The sequence below is a fragment of the Camelus bactrianus genome, chromosome 3 (genome assembly GCF_048773025.1).
Source record: "Camelus bactrianus isolate YW-2024 breed Bactrian camel chromosome 3, ASM4877302v1, whole genome shotgun sequence".
Classification (NCBI taxonomy): Eukaryota; Metazoa; Chordata; class Mammalia; order Artiodactyla; family Camelidae; genus Camelus; species Camelus bactrianus.
In genome coordinates this window covers 48,351,516-48,375,302 of record NC_133541.1, presented here as the reverse complement: position 1 = coordinate 48,375,302, position 23,787 = coordinate 48,351,516, and the positions used below count along the sequence as shown (strand labels likewise).

General features: G+C 40.7%; 1 protein-coding gene and 1 non-coding gene across 5 annotated transcripts in view; one reads left to right on the top strand and one right to left on the bottom strand.

Moving 5' to 3' along the window:
* OCLN (occludin) overlaps nt 1-23,787 on the bottom strand; it is a 45,769-nt gene that overhangs the window by 6,699 nt on the left and 15,283 nt on the right. For all 4 annotated transcript variants that reach the window (XM_010949329.3, XM_010949326.3, XM_010949328.3 and 1 more), the window contains exons 4-6: nt 22,303-22,464; nt 4,344-4,489; nt 1,123-1,338 (exon numbers count right to left, since the gene is read on the bottom strand). In XM_010949329.3, coding sequence (XP_010947631.2) covers nt 1,123-1,338; nt 4,344-4,489; nt 22,303-22,464 — 524 coding nt within the window. The remainder of the gene's footprint in view (nt 1-1,122; nt 1,339-4,343; nt 4,490-22,302; nt 22,465-23,787) is intronic.
* On the top strand, nt 7,122-7,226 carry LOC123615132 (U6 spliceosomal RNA). Its single transcript, XR_006722696.1, has one exon. It is a non-coding gene; the product is annotated as a U6 spliceosomal RNA (small nuclear RNA).

The window sequence follows — 23,787 nt, the reverse complement described above, 5'->3', positions numbered from 1 at the left end:
ATAATAGACATTAAAAGGTGTATGTATAACAATGCATGCTAACTGTAAAAATAATCTGGCAATGCATTACACTCTGAAAAAAAAAAACAACCCTGAAATTCTATCACTTGTATCTCTCAATATACCAGCTATTCTTTACATATGACGGTGATTACTCTATAATCCACTGAGGAAATATGCTGAAATTGCTTTACAGGACTAAGGGACTTCACAGCAATATGGAATTTTAAACGTTAGATCTAAGTCAGTCTCAATAGCTTCATTTTACAGAGTGGAGAAATTAAATGATTTGCTCAAAAGGGAAACAAGAATTCAGGATTCCTAATAGTTTTCATTTAAATCTTGCATGATACAAGAGAGGCAAATATTTTCTAGGTACATGGTGGAACTAGGGGGAAGGGGAGAGACGAAGTATGAGACCAGCCAGTGGGGAGGGAACTTCTACCTATAGCTGCCCCACCTACCCCTCCTTCGCCTTGAGAAGCAATGCTCTGACTAACCACCATTCACACTGCAAATGTTTCTGATTTATGCCCCATGTGTCAGAATCCTTAGGCGAAAAAAAGTCTGCAGGTCATACACAAGTACCGTTGGTGATGATGGACTAAAATAAAACCACTGAATGCACAACACTAAATTGTTAACTCGGTTGTTTACAAAACACTCTGCCAAAGTCCTTTGGATTAAACTTTTAAAGAATCTCTGGTCTCATCGTGAAAGCTCACCTTAAAAATAAACACCAAAGGAGAGCCACGGTCCGGGAATTTTATAATTAGGAAAACAAAATTCCTCTATATTTGTGTTTTATTTATTTGAAAGACTATCTCTGAGTGACCACTGGTAAAAGTAAGAGCACTGGCGACATTTATTAGCCATTTTGTGAGGGGTGTTGCAAGTGTTTTTAAGACATGTTTTTAAGCCAAAGGGTTTTTAAGTCAAATACGTCCCCTTCCCTGTCAATCTTCATTACAAAAGAAAAAAATATAACAGAAAACTGTCTCCTGTCCTAGTCGGCAAAGAATGAAGTTATATCACCCACCACATGCTACATGCCAAAATCTGGTTGGCCCAGGCCAACCATTGTATGTGCACGTGGTTTTACCAAGAAAGGCAACCCAGTACCTGATCCAGTCCTCTTCCAGCTCATCGCAGGACTCGCCACCCGTCGTGTAGTCTGTCTCATAGTAGTCTTGCTCTGATCGCTTTGACTTTCCTGCTCTGCCCTTCATGGGAGCCCTTTTGGAAAGTGTCTCCAAGTTACCACTGCTGCTGTAATGAGGCTGCCTGAAGTCATCCACAGATGAAGTCACTGGAAGCTCCTGAACCACTTCAGGTACCCTAATAAAACAGCAATCATTTGTCAGTGAGCCCTAGGACTCTTTGCCAGCGGTCTCAGAGGGCAGGGACAGTAAGCACTCACACATCTACACGTGGGAGCATTCACTCAAGCAGCTCACATGCCCTCTGCTGAGCAGATCCCGAGCTTCCTGTGCTCAATTCAGCGCCAGCTCAGCTCCTCTAATACACACGGGCAGCTTTAAGGCTCCCATGCAAGAGGAGCTGATTAGTAACCCTTCTAAGTAAAATGGGTGTAAGATTTCACTTTAGGAAACTCATGCTGATCTGAAAGGTGTTTACCTGACCTATGCCAGGGACTTACTCCACAAAGGCTCTTAGGAAAATAACAATCATGACTCTTTCCTACAGGTTTTTCCAGTTCCATGGAATGCTGAGTAGGGAGAGGAAGGCACACACAAATCTACCTCTGCAGGCGGACTCTCAGAGATAAGCTGTAGGTAATATTAATTTTAGACTCATATATATCAATACTCTTTTCCAGACACAACATTGAAAAACTGAAAATAGTAAAAATTTAAACTAAAAAACTTTATATTATAATAGATTCAAGAGCTCATTGAAACTTTTTAAATTGCAAGTTAAATAATCCTGAAGCTGTGCAGAATGAATGGTTACCATTACATTTATTTTCCTAATGCAATTATTTAATATTGCATCAGATTTTTAATTGCACATGTTTCTACCCCAAGCAGGAAAACAAAGCTTAACACAGAATAAAAGACCAAGAGCTGTGGCAATTGTAGACTGCTTCTGAATAACAGAAATGCAAAGCTTCACGTTCCCCTGTAGTCGAGAGGAAGAAGGGCAAGAAGAGAAACGGAGACAAGGTGTCTGAGACTTTCCAACATCAGCCCTGCTATTCAGATCAACTATTAGAAAGTCTGAAGTATTTTTTTCTTATTGCTTTCAACTTACAGAAACTGTCATCTTGAGCTTTGTCTATGAGGTAGACTCTGTTTTCTCGGTGATTCAAAACTGCTTGACTGGGAGGGACTGAGGGGAGGAGGTATAGCTCAGTGGTAGAGTGCACGCTTAGCATGCACAAGGTCCTGGGTTCAATCCCTGTACCTCCATTTAAAAATAGGTAAATAAACAAATAAACCTAATTACCCCCCACAGAAGAAACTCCCCAAATAAGGGGGAAAACCCCCAGAACTGCTTAGTTCTAACTGTTGTCAAGGTCTGAGATTTTTAAGCATACTTATTCATTTCTTGTAGACTCCTAAAGCTTTGGGGGGGGGGTGTGGTCGAGGGTGGTGGCGGTATTTATTTCTTCTTTCTAAATTTATCCAGGGTGGCATGGCTTTGTGTGCTTTGTTAATGCTACTTCTAAAGGGAGGAAAATGTGACTTTCTCCATGGGTCAATGATTAAAGAGTTCCTAGACACTCTGCCAAAAGTGCCAGGTACTCTGCTTCTAGCTGCAAGGTGGCAAACCAAACGTTTAGAATGCAGTGGGTTTGTCTGAGGGGTCAGGGGTCAGAGGCCAGAGGGGGCGGATGTTAAAGGGCAAAAGAAATCAGAAAAACAAACAAACAAACCCAAAACAAAACCAAACATTAAAGCAGGCCTCCTGGTGGGGAGGGTATGGCTCAGTGGTAGAATACGTGCTTAGCACAAGGTCCCAGTTCAATCCCCAGTACGTCCACTAAAAAAAATAAATAAATAAACCTAATATAAAAAAAAAAAAAGCAGGCCTTCTCTTATAATTTTATATTAGATATTAACTCTATAAGTCTTTACCTTAGAAATTTTCCATCTGCCCTCTCCCCACACCCTTTTAAACCCTAAACAGTAACCTGATATAACATGAAAGCTTAAAAACAAAATGCTCGGCAAGAAAAATATACATAAATTTCAGAGTTAGGGGATGTGGGCACTCTCAGTAATCTTCAAGCCTACTTTTAGACACAAGTCCAATTAGACCAAAAATCTGCACAGCCCAGAAGTAAACCAGCTGTATACCTTCCTTAGTACCCGACTCCGTCTCCTAGGTGCAGAAATTCACCCTTTGGAGCTTTTGACTTCCTTCTTTTATACTCATTTGTTTTATTCTCACACAGGCACCCCCTCACATACCTTTGCTGCTCCTAGCTCGCCCTGCAGTGTAGTTACTGTGCACTCTCTTCCACCCCTGATAGACTGCAACCTCCATGGGAAGGCAGACTTTGCATTCTCAGGGGCACTTGGCCTGGTACTGTGTACATGGCAGGGGTTCAAGGTAATTACTGAACTGAAAACACATCCGCAAGAATCCTCTTTCTTAGGACACCCAATATCGGTGAGGAAAGAGAAACACTGCATCACTCCACGCAGTGTCATGACTGTCAGAATGACATCCACTATGTACCTGTTTTAAAACTGCCACCATTACTGAGGGGAATTCCTAAGCCTTGCCATCAGAGACCTCCATCTTCCTGGACTCAAAAAGGGCCAAAGAGAATCTTTCCAATAGATTTGATATGTAAGTTTGGGGAAAGGAAATTGCATTTTCTGAATCCGGGGCTAGAATATCTGGGCAGCCTGGAGAATATGGATGACCAGCCTGCTACAATAGAAGCTGAACTGAGAGTAAAACCAGTGTAGCAACAAGAGCCCTGATATCTTTCGAGTCCCCAGTTCATGCTATGCCTGAAGTTAACCCTATCTTTGGGCCTACTGGAAAGATTCTGATCGATGAGCCATCTCTCCCTTCTACTAATGAGACCTAGTATTAGAGGCAGAAGGAGAGACTGAGAACCGCACTTAGCTCTGCTATCAGTCAGTAAAACCATTCCACCCTCACCTGAACCTCAAAATCAGAAACAGGAAAGAGCCATGTTCCGCCTCCACTTGCAAGGCAAAGGTCAGTCTCCAGCCTTGGAGACAACAGTTGGATATTTTTTCCCTAAGGCGAATGACACAAAACAGCAACTAATTCATAGACACAGGCAAATATTCATTCTTTCAGACTCATTCTACCAAAAGAAGGAAGATGCTACTTACGGTGTTGATTTATGGGAAGACTCTGGATACCACCGCTTCTCGTTCACTTTACCATTGGAAGAGTAGGCCACGGGGCTGTCCACTCTCTCCACATAGTCAGAAAGGGGAGGCGGCATGTCTTGTGTGCCAGCAGAAACGTTTTTAACCTAAAGAAACAGTCCCAAGAGACACGGTTATTATTATTTAGCCTGTAACTTAAAAAGGGAAGAAATGGAAGGAAAATATCATATATAAAGTTATCTCATGTTTAATGGGCTCATTAAATACCATTAATCCACCTGGCTGCCTTGTTGTTACTAGTGTTAACAGTCAAATGAGTTTTTTTTTTACAAACATGGAAATGGTGCTATTATTAGTCTAACAAATCCAGAATGAATGACAAAGTAGAGGGGGAAAAAAAATCTCAGTTACCTGATTCTCATCCTGATGTGATTAGGTGGAATAACTCCCCATGGTAATTACTCCACTCCATCTTAGCAAGATTAAGCTCATTTTATCTAGCCTCGGTCTGGGTTAGAGGGAGAATTTTCATTTCTAACAAATTCTCAGGTAATGCTTATGCTGCTGTCTGGGCACCACTCTGGGAAAAACCACTAATCCAGGACAAAGAGCAATGGCTTTTCTTAATCCAGTCACCCTAAATACAGAATGTTAAAACCCCATTAAGAAGCTCAGACTGATTTCTGCTATAGTTCTTTAACAAGTCTTGTTTATTCTCCCTTTACATTCTCAGTGGCTCTGCTGTTACCAGGCTATACAGCACAGTCACAGCCCTCCTCCTCTACCTTCTTTCTTCTTCCATTCTGATGTGTGAATGAGTTTGTTCTAAGAAGTAATACGCACTGGAGACTACACCTTGTTAACATAAAAGGTTTCCCAGAGAACCTTGGGGAGAAAAATTTATAGCCAGTTAGATTCCCAACACTGTCTGTTAGATTTCATGTAGTATATCCAACACCTAAAAGTCTTTACATTGTTAGGTATTATCCTGCAATTGATAAAAAAAATAACTGCTAAGCCCAGACAAGTCATTGAATTGTTTTCAAGTAAAGGAATAGAAATGAGGTATGCGGGGGTGGGAGGCACTTAGGGACTTAACTCCAAAAGTTGTTTTCTGAAAAAGAGCAACTTTTCAAAAAATAGGGAAGGTGGTACTGCTTTAGCTTGGTGTTGAGAACAGTGGCATCCAGTTACCTGGGCTCACTCCAGACCTGCCAACTGCAAGTTCTAGAAAGCCCCAATCTCTTCATCTGCAAGAAATGGGGAAGCTACTTACTTTATAAAGTTGTTTTGGGAATTAAATGAGATTACAAGGTATCAAACTTAGCAGGGCCTTTTATGAACATAGTAAATACTCAGAAGATGCTGGGTTCTGGAAATTAAAGCTATTGGATCTAAACCAAGAATTTGAAAGTGACAGCAAACTTTTAATTGGATTATTTTACTATTATAAATCTTCACAGTTAGATTCCAGCATCAATATAGTGTACTTCCCCGCAATACACACACTTTACCATCTTGTTTTCCGTCAGGCATAGCACTAGAACATGACCTGCTCCTTTCCTATCACTGCACTATCACATACCAGAAGATATTTATTTACCCACCTCTCCAAGTACATAGAGGTTATTTATTCTTGATTGTTTAATATTCCCGTGAGTCAGAAAGGAATGGAATCATTTCCTTCTGAAAGTGGGATTTGGCAGCAACTGGGAAAGCAGTGGGTGGGTTGCCAGGGAGCGTGCTCAGATCCCACCACAGGGGGGAATGGGTGGGAACCATTCGTGGCGCCTACTGAATTCCTGAGGGCTTGACACCATCACCAAGCTTCACAGGCAAATGCCCTGCCAAGCCAAAGGCCTATTTTTTATTCTTGAGACTTCAGATTTTAAAAGACTTCCTTTTCTTAAGAACCCATTTAACACCTCCAGGTTTTCCTCCTTGGCAAAGTTAACAGGAGTTGCAAAGTTCATGGATTTCCTACTGACCCTGGCAAACCGGAAACCAAAACCTTACAAAAGAGGTGTCTGGGTGTCTCTGTAGAGACTTCTTACTGCCCGGAATGGAATGTTCTTCCCCCTTTCTTTGACAGCTAATCCTTAATTGGACTTCAAGTCTTGGCTCACTTCCAAGGAGTGGTAGTGCCACCAGCTCCCAGGGGCCATCCATACATGTTCCTGCTGGGAGAGGCACCTACCTGTCCCCCTATGTCCCCAGCACCTGTGCATACAAGCTTCCCACAGCTCTCAGTGCAGTAGGCAGAGGACTGCGACTGCCTGCCTGCTTACAACATGCCACATACTGAGCTGAGAGATCATTTAGTAGGAACAACCTTACAGGTAAATACTAGCATTCCCTGTTCAGAGGACACGACAGCTCGGGGCACTAGACAACTTTCCCAAGGACCTGCACCTAGTCAATGGTAACGGGGGATTTATACACAAGGCTCACTCGAAAGCCTTGGCTCCAATCCGCTGCCTCTCTCTGGGCTATCTCCTACCTTCCTTCCTCTTTGGGTTTCCAAAGCCCAGCACAGCACCTGGCATAGTGCAGGAGCCCAGAGTCTGCTGCACAAAGGTCACCTCATTTATTACTGCTCCACCTCTACACTGTGTCAGTCCAACTGCCTTATCAGGAGAGCTGCTCTGAGCTGACCTTTATCTCTCAGAGTCAGCACAACTGGACTAGCCTGACCACTAACTTCACCCTCCAGCACAGGAGCACAGGTTTTCCTTATTTGAACCTTTTTCATACACATGCACAAAAAATTCCAAGGCAGTGCTCGCTTTGGCAGAACATATACTAAAATGAGAACATTACAGAGAAGATTAATGGCTTCTGCACAAGGATGACATGCAAATTTGTGATGTGTTCCGTATTTCTGAAAAAAAAAAAAAAAATACCCAGCCAGACTCAAAGATAAATAGGAAGCAGCCTTTATTCTTGACAGGAGCTTAAGACTTTAAAGGCATAGGCAAAATACACTTGTAAAACAAGGAATAAGGTCATTTTTTCCCTTTAAGGCTTCAATTTTTCCAAAAGAAACTACAATATTACTTTTTCACACAGTATCGATGCAAGTGAGAATAAACGTGCTGCTTTCAAAGGAAAGTGGGAGGAAGCGGGGAAGCTCCAGTGTGGAGGAACCGGTATTAGTAACTTATGTGCATCCTCAACCTGTGTCTCTTACAGTGAGAAAAGGGATTTCTGCGCCTCGCTGTTGCTATCCATAGGCTGCCTAGCCAGCCCACAATGCTCGATTATGTAGCTGAAGTCATTAAAAAAAACAAAACAAAACAAAACACCAAACCTACCATTTTAATAACTATAGTAAATTTTAAAAGATTTAGAACCTGAGAAATACTAGGCTTTATTCTAAGCACCAAATGGTGAACAGGTTCCCTTGGGTAACTTGAGAATAGCTCAAGAAATTAGGGGTAAAAGAAAGCAGAGTGAAAACACAAATTCAGGAAGATGTGTCTTCTACGAACTACTGAGGGGAAAGAAAAGTTTGAGAGTCAATCATTCCCAAAACCGAAAGTTGGAATTGCTGTTGTGAAACAAGAGGAGCCTCGGGTGGCGGGGGCTGGTGCAGCGCCCCCACATCTGCCCCCAGGCCCTCCACTGGGGAGGGGCCCCGAGAGGGGAGGGTGCTGCAGGCAGCAGAGATCAACCTGCAGCGCCCACCCAGAGGGCGGCTCTTAACTGGGATCTGCTGGAGGAGTTCCTGGTCCCAGAGGCACCCCTACGGCACACGTAGACTTTATAAAAGGGAAGACCAGACAGAAGGAAAGACAGACATGCTGAGGCTGAGGAGGAAAAAACACCCCCTAACCAATCAAAGAATGACTCAGACTCACTCCTGAGACTAAATTCTAAAAGGACAAGCACTCACACAGACCATGTTTAAGAAATATGAATTATTAATTTAAGGGGATACACAGGAAAGTTTTACTAAGATTCATATTCCAATCTAGAAAGAACTAAAGTGCTTCTGAAATGTCAAAATGAAATAAATTCAAGTGAAATAATTTCGAAAGATCTTCACGAGGGGCACTTATAATGAGGACAAATTTTAATTCAAAATTTAGTTACACTCATTACATGTTTTCTGATTATGTTACTTTTGCGGGGGGGGGGGGGGAACTTCGCAACAAATAACATCTAACACAGCTTGGAGAATTAATGAAAATATCCTAAATCCCATGGGGTGCGAACAGGAAAACAAGGAGGGTGGATGGGGAGCAGCCCTCCTCTCAACAACTGTCAGGGCTGAGCCTCCCTCCCTTGGGACCAGGACAGTGCCCACACCCATGCATATCAGTGCTACTGACCCAGGAGCAGCCGCCCCACCCGGACTCCTTGAGGTCAGAGATGGAATAAAGAAGGTTAAGAACATTTTAAGTCACTTCTTCAAAACAAAGTCTGGGGGAAAAAACCTCTCAACTGCATACATCATCTGGAATTAGTACAAGCAAAAAGGAGCAATGACAGCCGTGCCCTGTTTTGCTCTCCATCCTGTCTTCATTCCTAGTTCACACAACACAGAAAAGGGTCAGACTAGATCTGCATCCAACCGGTGTAACACTCTGGCAAAAGTCATCTACCTCTAGGAATAAGATGAACGTTCATGTGTTGAATATCTAGCACGCGCCAGGCAAAACCTGGCCCTCTTTATTCCTCACAACAGCCTGTGAGTATGGTTATGTCCACTTTCAGATGAGCAAACTGAACCTCTAAGGTTCAATTAATTTGCTCAAGGTCACACAGAAGGTGACATGGTAGAGGGGGGATGTGAAGCCGGTCGACCTGACTCCCAAGCCCACCTCTTTCCGGCGTAACAAACTGCCACCTCAGGAGTCTAACCATGGCTGAGGTACCCGTCTCCTCTGGGCACTGACTAGTCCCTGTAAGAAAAGGAATCCTTCTTGTTGCCTTAACTCCTCAACACACCCGAATGAGACATGATGTGAACCCATTTTGAAGAGTTTTATATGCCTAATGTTCTAGAGTTCTAAGAACAGCTTTTGACACAAAATTACTTCCAGTATGTGCTTCAGTTACCAGATGCCTTCTTTTAGGTCAGAGTGTAGGAACACCATTCTCAAAAGGGAAACAGAAGGGCTTTTCCTGCTTGGTAATTAAAGTGGAGAAATAGACTGGACGTTAGTGGGAGGAGTGCCTTAATCGCAAAGTACCATCTCCAGTTTTACAACCTGAGGTCCACCTTCCCGGCCATGTGTCCTTGCATGACAAGTTTTCAAAACACTAAGTGGTCCAACTCGTTTTTCCTGTTTTCTGATATTTTACACTCACAGATGGTCCTCCAACAAGAGCCTCAAAACTGCCTCTGGAAAGTTCCCTCAGACTTTTCTCCACCCTTGGTGGCTTGAAGGCAGATGCTCCAAATGTACTAATGTCACAAATGAAGAGATCGTGGACCAAGCTTGAGCAAATCTGATTAATTTATACTGATCAGGTGGCTCTGGGGATGTAGCGAACACAACGTTCCCTATCCAAATGCATGCTGCCCTTAGGGAACTACTAACCTATATCAGCCAAGGTGAATTCTGAAGCTCCTAACAGTCAATGAGTTGTCAGAGCTTTGGGAGGGGTGAGGCGGAGAAGCTTACACTCAGTGAGCGATCCCATTCCAGGCCCCTTGCCCTAGAAGGGGAAACCCTGATATAGACTGTATTTTAACACTTGTGTGTCTTACGCCAGCCTCCTCAATGGGTGTGCCACAGGCACAGAATATCTTAGTCCTCAGAGCCCGTGGCCAGTCACACCTAGGGTTCCAAACCCCCTTCAGTTTACTACAGTGCTCCGTACGCCCTCAGCATTTTCTCAGTATGCCATGCCTGGAAGAGGCCTAACTCAAACCTCATTGGGCTTGCAGTATCACAGCTGCAGCCTGGCTCTACAGAACAGTGGTTCTCAAAGTGTGGTCCTCAGACCAGCAGATCAACATTACCTGGGAACGCTGGGAACTCAGAAATGCAAGTCCTCAGGCCTCACTCCAGATCCTCTGCACAAGAACTCTGGGAGTGAGGCCCAACAAGCTTTTAAACTAGCTTTCCAGGTGATTCTAAAGGTTTGAGAACCACTGATGGAAAACAGTTTTCCTCTGTCACAGACAACTGCCTGTTTGGACCACAATACCTATAATTAGAATTAACCCGATTTAGTGCCAAAATATAGGAATCCCTGCTTTCAAAGAGCCACACAGACACTCACCAGCTCTAGCACACATCCTACCTCACTTTTTATTACAACTCTCTACACCAGCTTACCAGGATGCCCTGGCCTCCCCCCCTCCCCCCCTTCCATTCACAGTGGGGTTGGGACAGACAGAGCCTTCTGTACTCCACGCTGCTGGGCTCTGAAAGTCAGTCCACAGATAGGGCACTTTCCCTTTCATTCCATTTCATCCCATCTGAGGCCACAACTAACAGTGAAACCTTTCCCAGGGCACGAGCCCCATGTACCAATTGTTGGCAGCCCACAGAACTGCTTTCACATTAAAGAATGCTTGTACTTACTAGGCGAAAATAAAAAGCTATGTAAGTTTCTTCAGTTGTCTAATGCTGATTACCACCACTGCCCTGTCCCAGTCACCTGCCCCACCCATACCTGTTCCCTCCTGTGTACAAGGAGATGATATGCAGAGCCTGCCTACACCTTTCAGTGAAACATTTGTTCTGATCTGGTGGCAGCCTTACAAGAGGAAGATTAACAGTTTAACAACTCCAACCTACATTAAACGTGTTTATATTTTGGGTACTCTTACCCAAGCTCCCTTATTCAATGTCATCACTGCAAATACTAGCAGCTATTACTCTAGCTAAAATTTATTTGACGTAGTAAGTTACATGCTGGCCCTGAACTAAGCCCTTTGTTACAGGATCAGCGTATTCTGTAGATGGAACTTTTATTTTCCCCATCTACACATGAGGAACCTATTAAATTAACAAGCAAAGTGATTCTCTTCATCAGAGTCCAAGGAAACCAATAGCTACCCAAGGCTGACCCCAAAGGACGGGGTCCAGGACCCTGCCCTTTCTCTACTCCCAGGCCAGAACCTCACTAGCTCCTACCTTGCCAGGTAAATACTGGGAACAATGCTGTATCAATGCTATATCACAACGTCAAAGCCTTAGAAACTTTCAGAAATAAGGCTACCTAAATAACAAACTTAGCTTTTAGATCTAAGTATTTCCTACTTAAAAATAGGATCTTGTTTAACCAATTTCATTTACTACTTGGTAACAATGGAAAGGAGTTTATGGCATGTTCTCTCCAAACTCAGTCTATTCTTGTTTCTGACATAAGTCATGTAGTGTAACAAGAAAAGGTGCAAATTAGGAGACAGGCAGAAAGTACTGTTGAGAACTGGCATGCTGATCTGTAGGAGAGACAGGCACTTCACACACGTTATCTCGTCTTAATCTTAATATGAACTAAGCACTATTGCCCACAATTCTACCAGCAAAGAAAACAAAGGCTCAGAGTATCTCAGAAGGAAAAACAAACCACACCAAAAAATACAAGTTATAAAAGCAAATATAATACCTGTCCAGCAGGGATCAGAAAGACTAGTGATTAGTATGTCAGGCTTGAGACAGGTTACTGGAGCCCTCTGCAAACCTAAGTGCTCCCTTCTCTAAGAAGAGTATCCACACTGTGAAGACTGCAGCTAGGGTGATAATATGGATAGAGTGCCAGCCTGTAAGGGCTACTTAGGAATAATAGTTCCTATTTTTCCTTTATTGTGATTTTTTTTTTAGCTTTGTTGCAAAAATTAAGGCTTAAAGCTCAATCCCAAATCAGCCTGATGTACTGAAAACGTGTAGCCCCCACTCATCACGTCACCACCTACAAGCCTCCTCTTGCTTCTTCTTATTAGTGTCCACCCCACAGGCCTTCAGCTCCCTCCACATCAATTCTCTAAGACAGACTGGGGGACCTCACCCTAAGGTGCCTCCGTCCTGCTCTCAGATTCTGTTTTCTTTTACTTACCAGAGCCAAATCAAAAGTTATTCACAGGAGCATGGGATGCTGAAGTTCTTAACTTTCTGTTAACTACTTCACCAAAATCCTGCAGGTATCAACAAAAACTAATCTCAAGTACACACATTTGACAATCAGCTCTAATATTTACCATAGGTGTGTGCTTCTCCAAAGCCAGACCTCAGTTATAAGGATTTACTCCAGAGAAAATGGCAATGTGTATCTTGATATTTTTATTTATGACCTTCTGAAAATGCAGGTGGGGGAAGAGAGATGTGAAGAGAATGATTAACACAAAATACTCAAGTTCATGGGCGTTGTGGTATTAGCCCCTTTTAACTCAGCTCTGAACATGGCTGAACAGCCCCCTACCAGCATTCTCAGTGTGCTGGCCGGACACAGCTCCTTAGACCACAGTCCCCTGCCCTTGTGTGAGGCCAAGCTCAAAGGGGCGGAGCAGCATGACACTCTCCTGAGAGGAGCCAGCAGAGTACTGGGGTGCACTGGGGTGAGAAGGAGCCAGCAGAGTACTGAGGGGCACTGGGGTGAAGCAGGTACATTCAAAGCTGCTCAGAAACTCAGTCTAAGCTATTGATTCAATAAATTCAAACTGCACCTGAATTTAAACCTGGTCAGATAGCCACCGAAACATAAAAAATAAAAGGGCAATTACGATTAATCCACATAGTGCATATTCATGTAGTACGTATTATACACAGAGCGCTGTTTCTCTGGAAGCCATCTCCCCACCCCACACAGTAACTGTGCGGATATGCCAGACTCTGTGAGGAGGGCACTGCCCTTGAGCACAGTGGGTGAGTGTGAGGATGGTCACCTGACCCCAACCCACCCGGCCAGGCTTAGAAGAAGCACTAATACAAAGGCCTCAAGAGCTCTAAGTGGCTGCTTTCTGCTCGCCTTCTCTGTGAGGAAAGGACGCCTACATAGGCAGGAGGAAGTCAAGATGGGAAAGCAAATCCCCATGGCCTGTAAGTCCTGATCTTAGATGTTCCTGATACACAGCCACATCCTGCCCTCTGTGGCTAAGTTGTCTCAACTCTTTCCAGGATTTCATAAATCAATAGCCAAAATCTTACAGACAAGTTTCTCTTTTTACCTACACTAATTTAAGTTCTGTGTCTGTCGACTGTAACTGGATTCATGCAACATCAGAATTCCTTCTTTCCTGCACAGTAAGCTGTTCTCCTTTCACTATCCCTTAAGGAAGACGGCCATACTTCTACTGGTCTTCATTTTCTCATATGCATGCACATTAGTCACGAGAGGGAGACCAAGTAATTCAGTCTGGTTTTATAGATAAGGAAACCGAGGTTCAGAAGGGTTAATCTGTTTACCAAAGCGTGCTGGAATCAGGACTCAAATCCAGAGCTTTAGGGTCCTGGGCTGTTGCCAGTCTACCAGGCATTCTCTCCAAACTAGACCTCCCTGACATACTTGTGGGTTAAAAATAACAGAACTGATCCACCTAAAGTCCCAGCAAAAGCAGGGATGCTAGAATTCAAACCCTGGTATTTCACCTTCTTGATATACTGCTTCTATTAGATAGAAGAAAAGCCAGCACTGTTCATCAAGAGTGGAAGAAAGGGGAAGACTGCCTACCAGCCCCACTGGGCTGTTCAACTGAGACTGAACCTACAAGAGAAGGTCTCCTCTGGAGCATGCACAAACCCTGCTGTGCCTGGTTTTCCAGGCTGTGCGTAGTAACGTTACTCAGAGCAACGGCGAGGAGGTCTGCTCAGCATGAGAGCATCCGAGGGCATCTACTCTGATCACAATGGAACCATTAGTTCCATTCCCAGCGCTGGGAAGCCCTTCAGTCATGCAATCAAGACAATGGAAAAGGGAAGGAACACATCACGGTCTTTTCTAATTGAAGTGGGGAAGGCACTTTGGAGACAGGTCACCTCTGGGAGCAGGGAGACGCAGGTGGATGGGAGAGTAAAAGACACATGTGGTAACTTAGACCTAGTATTGTAATTCTTGGGTGGGGATGGTAGGTGTTAATTATGGAACAAATCAATAAATAAAACAAGACTATGAATAGACCAAAGATGACAATGTCATGAACCAAGAATTGGGACTAACCTATTTTTGATTCCAATTAAAGAAAAGAGAGAATCATTAAGGCTTTCCCTAACAGCACGTTGGCATGGAAATGCTCAATTAGGGTTCTAGTTTCGGCTTTGTCTATATGAGAATGTGAATCAAAAATACTTTTCCATTTACACAACAGCAAAGATACTGCCAACATCAATGTTCTCCATTTAAAAAAAAATTCCCATATACTTACTGTAAGAAAATGACTTAATAACTTTTTACATAATTATTCTGGCCAAAATGGGTTTGTAAAAGTAAGAATAATCAAAAGGCTTGGCTTTCATTAAAAATGTAAAATTTTAAGAGGATAAAACTTCAGGATGGCTGGCTGGATATTTGGGAAGGAAATTAAATTAGCTCTTATCCCACACTCTAACAAAAGACAAGTTTCTCAATCTGAATGAAGTATGGGCTTTCATCATTATGTATGGATCCTGGTCCTTAGCTGTGACAAACACACCAAACTAACATGCAGCTTGACTTAATCACAGGGAAAACCGAGTGTAAGGTGTGTGGGAATTCTTCGAGCCATCTCTGCAACTTCTGTGTAAATCTAAAACTACTGTAAAAGAAAATGTTCTTTTAAAAAGCTGGAGTGGTTGACACAACATTGTAAAATGATTATAAATCAATAAAAAATGTTAAAAAAAAAAAGCTGGAGTGGGGTGATGGCTGCACAACACTAAAAGTTTACTAAAAATCATTTAATTGTACACATTTTAAAAAATGGGAGAATCTTATGTCATACAAATTATACCTCACTGAAGTTGTTTTAAAAGGTTCCAGGGGTCTGAAGATCTAATTTTAAAAATTATAAAGTTAAGAATCATGAGAGGATGGGAGGGTATAACTCAGTGATAGAGTGCCTGCTTAGCATGCACAAGGTCCTGGGTACTTGGTAGTACTACCCAGTACTACCATTAAATTAATTAAAAAAAAAAAAAAAAAAAAAGAATCATGAGAGAGGAAATTTACTTCAGTGAAGAACCAGAAAAAGTATTGTGAACTGACAGACACGTTTAACTCAACCCTCTGCACCCAAGTCCAGAGCAGGGAAAAAATGAAATAAAACTTTAAAATACAGAAGAAAGTACAGAAGACTATTATTTAAGCCTTGAAGGAGGTGTGTGGAAGGCTTTACATAAACGCAAAGAAATAAAGAAGTCATAAAGAAACAGATGGAAAAATGTTAGTACATAAAAAATGAAAACATTGTAATCAAAGGTAAAAGACCAACAACAATGTGGGAAGAAATGTTAGCAACATATAAGACAAAGTGTTAATATTCATAATATGAAAAACTCCAATAAGAGAGAATAATCCAAAAGAAAACTAAGCCATGCTGCAATAAAGTGACTTAAGAATACAAACAGCAGGTACAGATATGCTTAATCACAAAAAATTAAAAGTTAAAATGAAATTCTTCTAAGTGAAGTAAGCCAGAAAGAAAAATACCATATGAGATCACTCATATGTGGAATCTAAAAAAAAAAAAACATAAATACAAAACAGGAACAGACTCATAGACACAGAATACAAACTTGTGGCTGCCAAGAGGGCGGGGGGTGGGAAGGGACAGACTGCGATTTTAAAATGTAGAATAGATAAACAAGATTATAGTGTATAGCACAGGGAAATATATACAAGATCTTGTGGCAGCTTACAGTGAAAAAAAAAGTGACAATGAATATATGTATGTTCATGTATAACTGAAAAATTGTGCTCTACACTGGAATTTGACACAACATTGTAAAATGACTATAATTCAATTAAAAAAAGTTAAAAAAAAAAAAGAAACTCAATTTTCACTTACCAAATTGACAGAAATTAAAGACTAATAATATCCAGAGTAGGGAAAAGATGCTGGGAAATGTGCACCCTCATATACCATCAGAGAACAGAACAACCTCAAAAAACAAGGCAATTTGGCCGTACCTAACAAAATTTTAAATGTGTAAGCTCATGTTGACCACCTGTAGAAATCTATCTTATACAAATACTAACGATAGTGCATAAAGACATGTACAACAGTGATCACTGCAGTGTTATCTGTAATTGCAAAAAACTGGAAGCAATGAAAATGTCCACACGTAGGAGAAGGAATCATGGTGCAGTTGCACTATGTTATACCATACAGCTGCTAAAAGCAATCAGGTCAATGTCTGTGTGCCCACAGACTTCACAAGGTCAGTTTTTCAAAAAAAGCAAACTACAATATGTACATTTTGATGCCTTTTCCTGGTTAAAAAAAAAATCCCAACACATTCTTAAAAATAATATTATTTACCATGTGCAGGCATTATTCTAAGTATTTTACAAATATTAACTTGTAACAGCCCTATCAGGTAGGTACAATTATCATACCCACTTTAGAGATGGGGAAGCTGAGGCAGACTCACGAAAGGCTGGTCTCACAAAAGCAACTGGTGGATTAAACCCCAGGCAGTGAGGCTCTCCTCTGCACTCTTGCACCCCCTCTGCTGTACTGTATGGAATCTGTGTCTGACTATACACGTGGATGGAGTATAAGATGGGGGGTTTGGAGGTTGGGAGGGTAATGCCACCCTACACCAATAAGAAGTACCTAATTTCAGAAAAGTTAAACTGGAGTGAAGAGGGAGTGTGTCTTAGAATGTATGAAGTCAATCACTGTATAAGAATAGAAAAAGCCTGGAAGGATATAAACCTGTCTGTTAAAAGTTATTAAGCGGCCCCAATGGGAAACTGAGGGAGAAGAGAGGGAACTTTTGTTGTTTCTTTTTTCTATAGTATTTGCATTTTGTCATAATGCACTTGTATTACTTTTATATTAAGAACTTCTTTCAAACCACCACAAACAAAAGCCATTATTTAAAACAGTCAGAAATTCTATAAAACCTAATATGCAACAAAAGGCATCAGCCATATACATTTCTACAACAGAATGTTACTAGAAAAGGTGTGCGGAACCAGAATTTCACACATCGCTGATGGCTGTATAAATTGGTGCAACTCCTTGGAAGGCAATTTCTCAGTATCTATCATAGTTACAGATGTATGTATATGCCCTTTGACTCAGTAATACTCCTCTGAGAAATTTAGCCTATAGAAGTATATACAACTGACTGTACTTCAATAAAAAACAGAAGTATATACATGCACAGATGTATATACAAGGCATACACAGTTTTCTTTTTTAATCCTGCCATAGTAATATTAAACAGTAAATATATCCATCAACGAGAGACTGCTTACATAAACCAGGGATGGCCATACCACCAAAAGGCTATGGCGTGGTGAGGAAAGATCACCAAGACACACTGTAGAGTTAAAGGGCAAGGTACAGACAGAACAGTGTGATCAATTCGCTCACTTTCGTTTAAAAAAGGCAAGAAGTGTATTTTTCCTTGGTTTTATTTTCACAAAATTAAACAATGAAAGGAATCATTAGAAACTAAGAAGAAAATGTACAAGAGTGGAAGAGGGTGGGGGAAGATACCCAGAAGTGGGATGGCAAGGAGATTTCCCTAAAAATCTGTGTTTTTTTAAAAAAAATTATTGTAATTCTGACTATGGGCTTTTTAAAAAGGGTAATTAGGAAAGCTTTTCCCTTGCCAAAAAAATACAAAAACAAAAAAACAAAAACAAAACACAAACAAAAAAAGCCACACAACCGTATCACACCAACCAATGCAAAAACATAAGTGAATCTCACAGACATCATGCTGAGTGATACAAAGCACACAGTACATAATTCCATTTAAGAACAGGCAAAACTAACCGATGTGAAAGAAAGAAAGAGGAATCACCACCCTCTGGGGGTACTGACTGAGAAGAGGCATGAGGGAACCTGGGACACTGGAATGCTCTGTATCTTCATCTGGGTGCTGATTACAAATTGGCATATATGTGCAAAACTTCACCAAGCCATACCATTAGTGTACTGAATGTACTCTGTGTGTGGAGAAATACATATCACATGTCAGTAACATTTTTTTTTAACAGTATCAAAGGTATTTTTAAGGAATATTTAAGGATGTGATTAAAAAGCCCACAATAACATGTTAAACCAAGAGGTAGAATTTTACACTCATAGAGAATATAATCGTACTTCTGAATTAGAATAGGTAGGAAGTGGAAAGGATTAAAGAAAATACACCAAGAAGGTAACTCAAGATGGCAGAATTTTGTTTATACTTCATTGTATTTTCAAAATTCTTTACAGGTATCAATCAGCCAAAATAATTATACATATATTTATTTTTTAATTCAGAAAAGAACCAATTAGATCTGGGGTTTGAGGACATAATTGAAAAAATAAAGATATACAAATTTACTTAACAGAGCCTTTAAACATTTAAAATATAATGTTAGTACAAACTTAAGTGAGTGACTGACTACAGAGGACCAAGTTAACATCCAAACAGTGTGCAAACATGGCTTGTTTATTTTACAAAGTACAAGATATCCAGAAAAGGGGAGGAAAAACCAACCCTACAAATCCCTAAGAAGGCAGAGAAACCACTGTACTGGAGATTCAGAGACAGGAAACTAGAAAGTTGAATGTTTTCTCACTCCTAATACAAAAGTGCTGAAACTTGCTTAAAACTCTGAAGGTTCAGCTGTTGAGGTGCCTTTGCTCTCGGGGTTCTGATTCTAAAGATTTTAAGCGTCCAAGAAAGGCAATAAAATTTACTAATCAATGTGTAGACCTACCCTAATGTGGACAGGAGTAAGAAAATATTCAGTTGGTAATTGTTCCTTTAGTAAGTTTAGTGAGATTCGTGCCCCCAGCCCCGGTAAACAACCCACGGTTAGCTATATGAGGAGTATCTTGTCTTACTTTTCCACATTAGAATTCAAAGTCTAATTCTCACTTAGTACAATTAATTCTAGATTCTCTTCCGTTATTTCAAGGAAATAATTTTTATGATATTAATTTCTAATGGCCAAAAGGAAGAAAAATCACAAAGCCACTCCACTGTCGGACACTTAGATGCAGTGTCAAACATGTCCACTCAGGCAGCTACGTTATCAGAGTGAAACCCACTCAAGCAGAAAAGTGCTTAAGAGCATAGAAAGGGGACCGACCATCTGTATCGGGTTATGGAAGAAAACTGAGGCAAGAATGAGAATGTGGGATTGAGTTCAGCAAAGCAAACCTGGGTAGGTGAGGCGAGAATGGAAGGAAAAGCACAATGCCTGTGACTAAAAGCACCTCCCAAGAGCTTATTTCAAATTGCCTTTCTTAGGCATTTCTGTTGGGCAAACAAGGGAAAAGGAAATGAGGAATTTTCAAGTAATTAAGTATTGCATGAAAACTTAGTGTGCTCAAAATCATACGTCTGCCATTCAATCGGTGATTATTTAGTTTCATATGATGAAACATTTATTACTACAGAGAAACTATGAAGCACGCCTGAAACAACCTATATGCTGGCTACCAAATTTCTAGGGATTCAGTGAGAAAGTATTATAAAAATAATGCCTTTTTAAAAGTTAAGTCCCAGAATGTAAAAAAATAATTCAAATGAACTTATTTACAAAACAGACTCACAGACATAGAAAACAAACTTATGTTTACCAAAGGGGAAAGGCAAGGGGGAGGGGATAAATTAGGAGTAAAGGATTAAGGATACACATTACTATATACAAAATAGATAAATAACAAGGACCTACTGTACAGCACAGGGAATTATCTTCAGTATCTCATAATAACCTATAATGGAAAGGAATCTGAAAAAATATGTATATAACTGAATTACTTTGCTGTACACCTGAAACTAACACAATATTGTAAATCAACTATACTTCAATTTTAAAAAAAGATTACATTGTAGGAAATGGGGAAAAAAAGTCCTTTCAGCTTCACTGTCATCACCTCTGTACGTTATTATGGCTAACATTTGTCAGGTTATCAAAAGCACCTAGAACTGACTAAGCTTTCTTGACAGAAAAATCAGATGAGAAGCCGAAGTTCACTGGGACTCTAATATTACTGGCACTGGTCTCTCTTGAGTCGGTTTTTTAGGCTCTTGAAACCTTAAGTAAACAAAACCAACAGCTAATGAAAACTGACACACCCAGAAACTCTCAGTGAAACATTGACTTCATAGGTCACAACAGACTGTCCTATTCCTCTACAGGTGGCCTTGCCTGGAGCAAAAGGTTGGAAAGAAAAAAAAAAAAAATCCCAACCTTCACACTTCATGGGGGAGAAAAATGAGGAGGAAAAAAAGAATAAGCAAGCTTCAAGGAGAGGTCAGGAACACAGGAACTCACATCTCAGTGGTACTCACACCACCTGAGTTTCCTAAGACTGCTTCGTTTTAGCACCTTAACTAGAAAAAAATTTCATCTACCTTTCTAGATGTCTTCAAACATCATATGGATAGGATACAATGCTGGAGCTAGGAGCCTTCAAGAGGATCAGTATCTTCACCCCTTCCTCACCAGCGCTGCCCATCCTCAGCCCACTCCACTCCCTTCCCAATGGCCAAATCCAACCCACCCTGGAACCAGTGTCCAGGATCCTCAACTAACCTTCATGGCAAGAAACCAATCTGCTCAAAGACACCTATGAAGGCAATTTCTGAGGCTGCTCTCAACATCATCCTAGCAGAGTGTTTCCAAGAAACAAAATCTCACTCCAAACATCTCTAAAGCCAGGGTAGCTACCAGTAAATCCCATCTGGGAGATATTTTCAGTGAGAGGGTCCTTCTGCACTTTCAGCAACTCACATCATTTAGGAAGCTACCTACTGGTAGGATTAACAGTACGTGCAAAAAAGGAAATTGCTCTCACCTCTCTCTACCTTTACTGTGTAGCTCAATGTTAGTGCAGAATCAGTCCCTGTGATATGCCAGGCTGCCCTCCATGTAAAAAGTTTAAAGACCTGCCACCTGCCACCACCCCAAAAACACCCTTCCCAGTCTTGACCCAAGACAGTAGGCACCCTGAGCAATGCCATTTCCCTTAAAAAAATAAGCAGGAAAATAAAAAGGGAGGGGGAAGGAGTTGTTTTAGTCTTGCAAAGACCAAATTTCAAATCACCCCCTGCTCACTCCCGATTCCTTTAGAAACCATTTCTTTTCAGTGCCTAGATTTACTTCTTTTTTTTTTTCTTTCATTTTTGGGAGGGGAGAGATAATTAAGTTTACTTATTTATTTATTTTAGAACAGTTACTGGGGATTGAACCCAGGACCTCGTGCATGCTAAGCAAGTGCTCTACCACTTAAGCTATACCCTCACTGCTCTAGATCTACTTTTTTTTTTAATTTTATAATTGACTTTATTTATTTGCAATATGGTAAGCATGCACTTTATTTTTTAATTTTTTTCATTTTTTTATTGAGTTATAGTCATTTTACAATGTTGTATCAAATTCCAGTGTACAGCACAATCTTTCAGTTATACATAAACATACATATATTCATTGTCACATTTTTTTTTGCTGTGAGCTACCATAAGATCTTGTATATATTTCCCTGTGCTATACAGTATGATCTTGTTTATCTATTCTACAGTTTGAAATCCCAGTCTGTCCCTTCCCACCCCCTGCCCCCTTGGCAACCACAAGTTTGTATTCTATGTCTTTGAGTCTGTTTCGTTTTGTTTGTTTGTTTAGATCTACTTCTTGAAAATGGACATCTTTTACCTTGTAGTAAAACCATTTCCACTTATCCCACCTTCCTAACATTTTGAGTAAAACTTGAGACCACAACTTTTGCAACATACAGAAGCAATAACTCTAATAAAGTTTCACAAAGCACTAAAATGCAAATTAAAAGACAGAAATTTGGAGTTTAATTTAAAAATTGAATGTCTGCTGATTTTTTTAAAACACTTACCCACTCTTCGACATTGGGGGGCTGCTCATCATAAATACGTTCCTTGTCCCACAAAATATTCGACTTGTCATACCGGTCCATCTTTCTTCGGGTTTTCACAGCAAAGAAAATTATTAAAGCAAAAGCCACAATAACCATGAACCCCAGTACAATGGCAATGGCCTAAAAAGAGATTAAAGATATTAACATACTTAGCTTTTAATTGCTTTATTCCAACCCACACTCTTACAAATACCTGAGGCCCTACTAAATTATCTGGTTTAACTGATATAAAACTGATACAAATGGTTACATTTTAGAAATATAAAATCTAGCCCACACCAGTTGGACTAAGGCTAGCAAAACACACACACACACACACACACCCCACTTGATTCAGTCCTCAGAACATGCTTAAATTTAGGTATTATCATTAACCCTGTTAGAATTATAGAAAACTAATTCCAAAGCCTGAGAACCAAGGAAGCGGCCGTATTTTTTATAAACAGATGAGAATGGCCGATAAATTAACTCAATCACTGGTATACTTCTAAAGGGCTTGGAAAATGTTAGTCTCAGAAGTAGCTTTAAATATCCAATCATGCTTATAATCTTGTTCATAACACATGCTTGGCAAATTTTTTTACAACTGAAGGTAAATTTTAGTCCATAGAGAATCTGCCTTACTTACCATAAATTATGCAGACATGATCTAACCAAACTATAAATTAAAGAAAATGGGCTAATGATTCATTCAGTCTGGCAAGATCCTCTGTTTCAGAGTCTTCTCTGTACTTACTAGAAAGGGGCCTATGACAAGGAAACCCTGCCCCCGACAGTTTTCCTGGTGTCTGATAGCTAGGTTAAGTGGTACCTTGGCCTGGAGGCACTTGGAGTTGAGGCAGGTACCAGGGCTCTGGCCTGGATGTCTGCTAATGGGTAATAGGAGGCTCTCTTTGCAGCTGTCTATCTAACAGTGGTATCATTTTTCTAAGAATCCAGGTTTTGGGGAGTCAGAGGATGAAGAGGGGTGGCAGTTTGGCAAGATATGGGTACCAACGCTCAGCCCTGTTTACCAGACACATCTGAATGTCAATGACAAACACTCTGAAACCTACATTTGCAGGGAAAACATTTCAGACTTCAAAATAATGGTGGTTATGGGAGAAGGTCTCACCCCCAAAAAGTGACTCACTCAAATAAAAGAATGAAAATTCCTGGGTCAGTGTAAGGAGAAACAAAAAACAAGGAAAAAAAGATTAGTAACCTAGAAACATTTTCTTAATATAATTAGGGTAACTCACAGTTACTGAAAGCAGGGTTCTCAACCTCACCTTTGAATCACCTGATAGGTTTTAAAATACTGATTTACACTATGAAAATTACAAAACACTTTTGAAAAAAATTAAAAACTTTTAAGTAAATGGAAAGACATCCTACGTTCTGTGGATCAGAAGACTTGTTGCAAAGATGATAATTCTTCCCAAATTGATGTACAAATTCAAT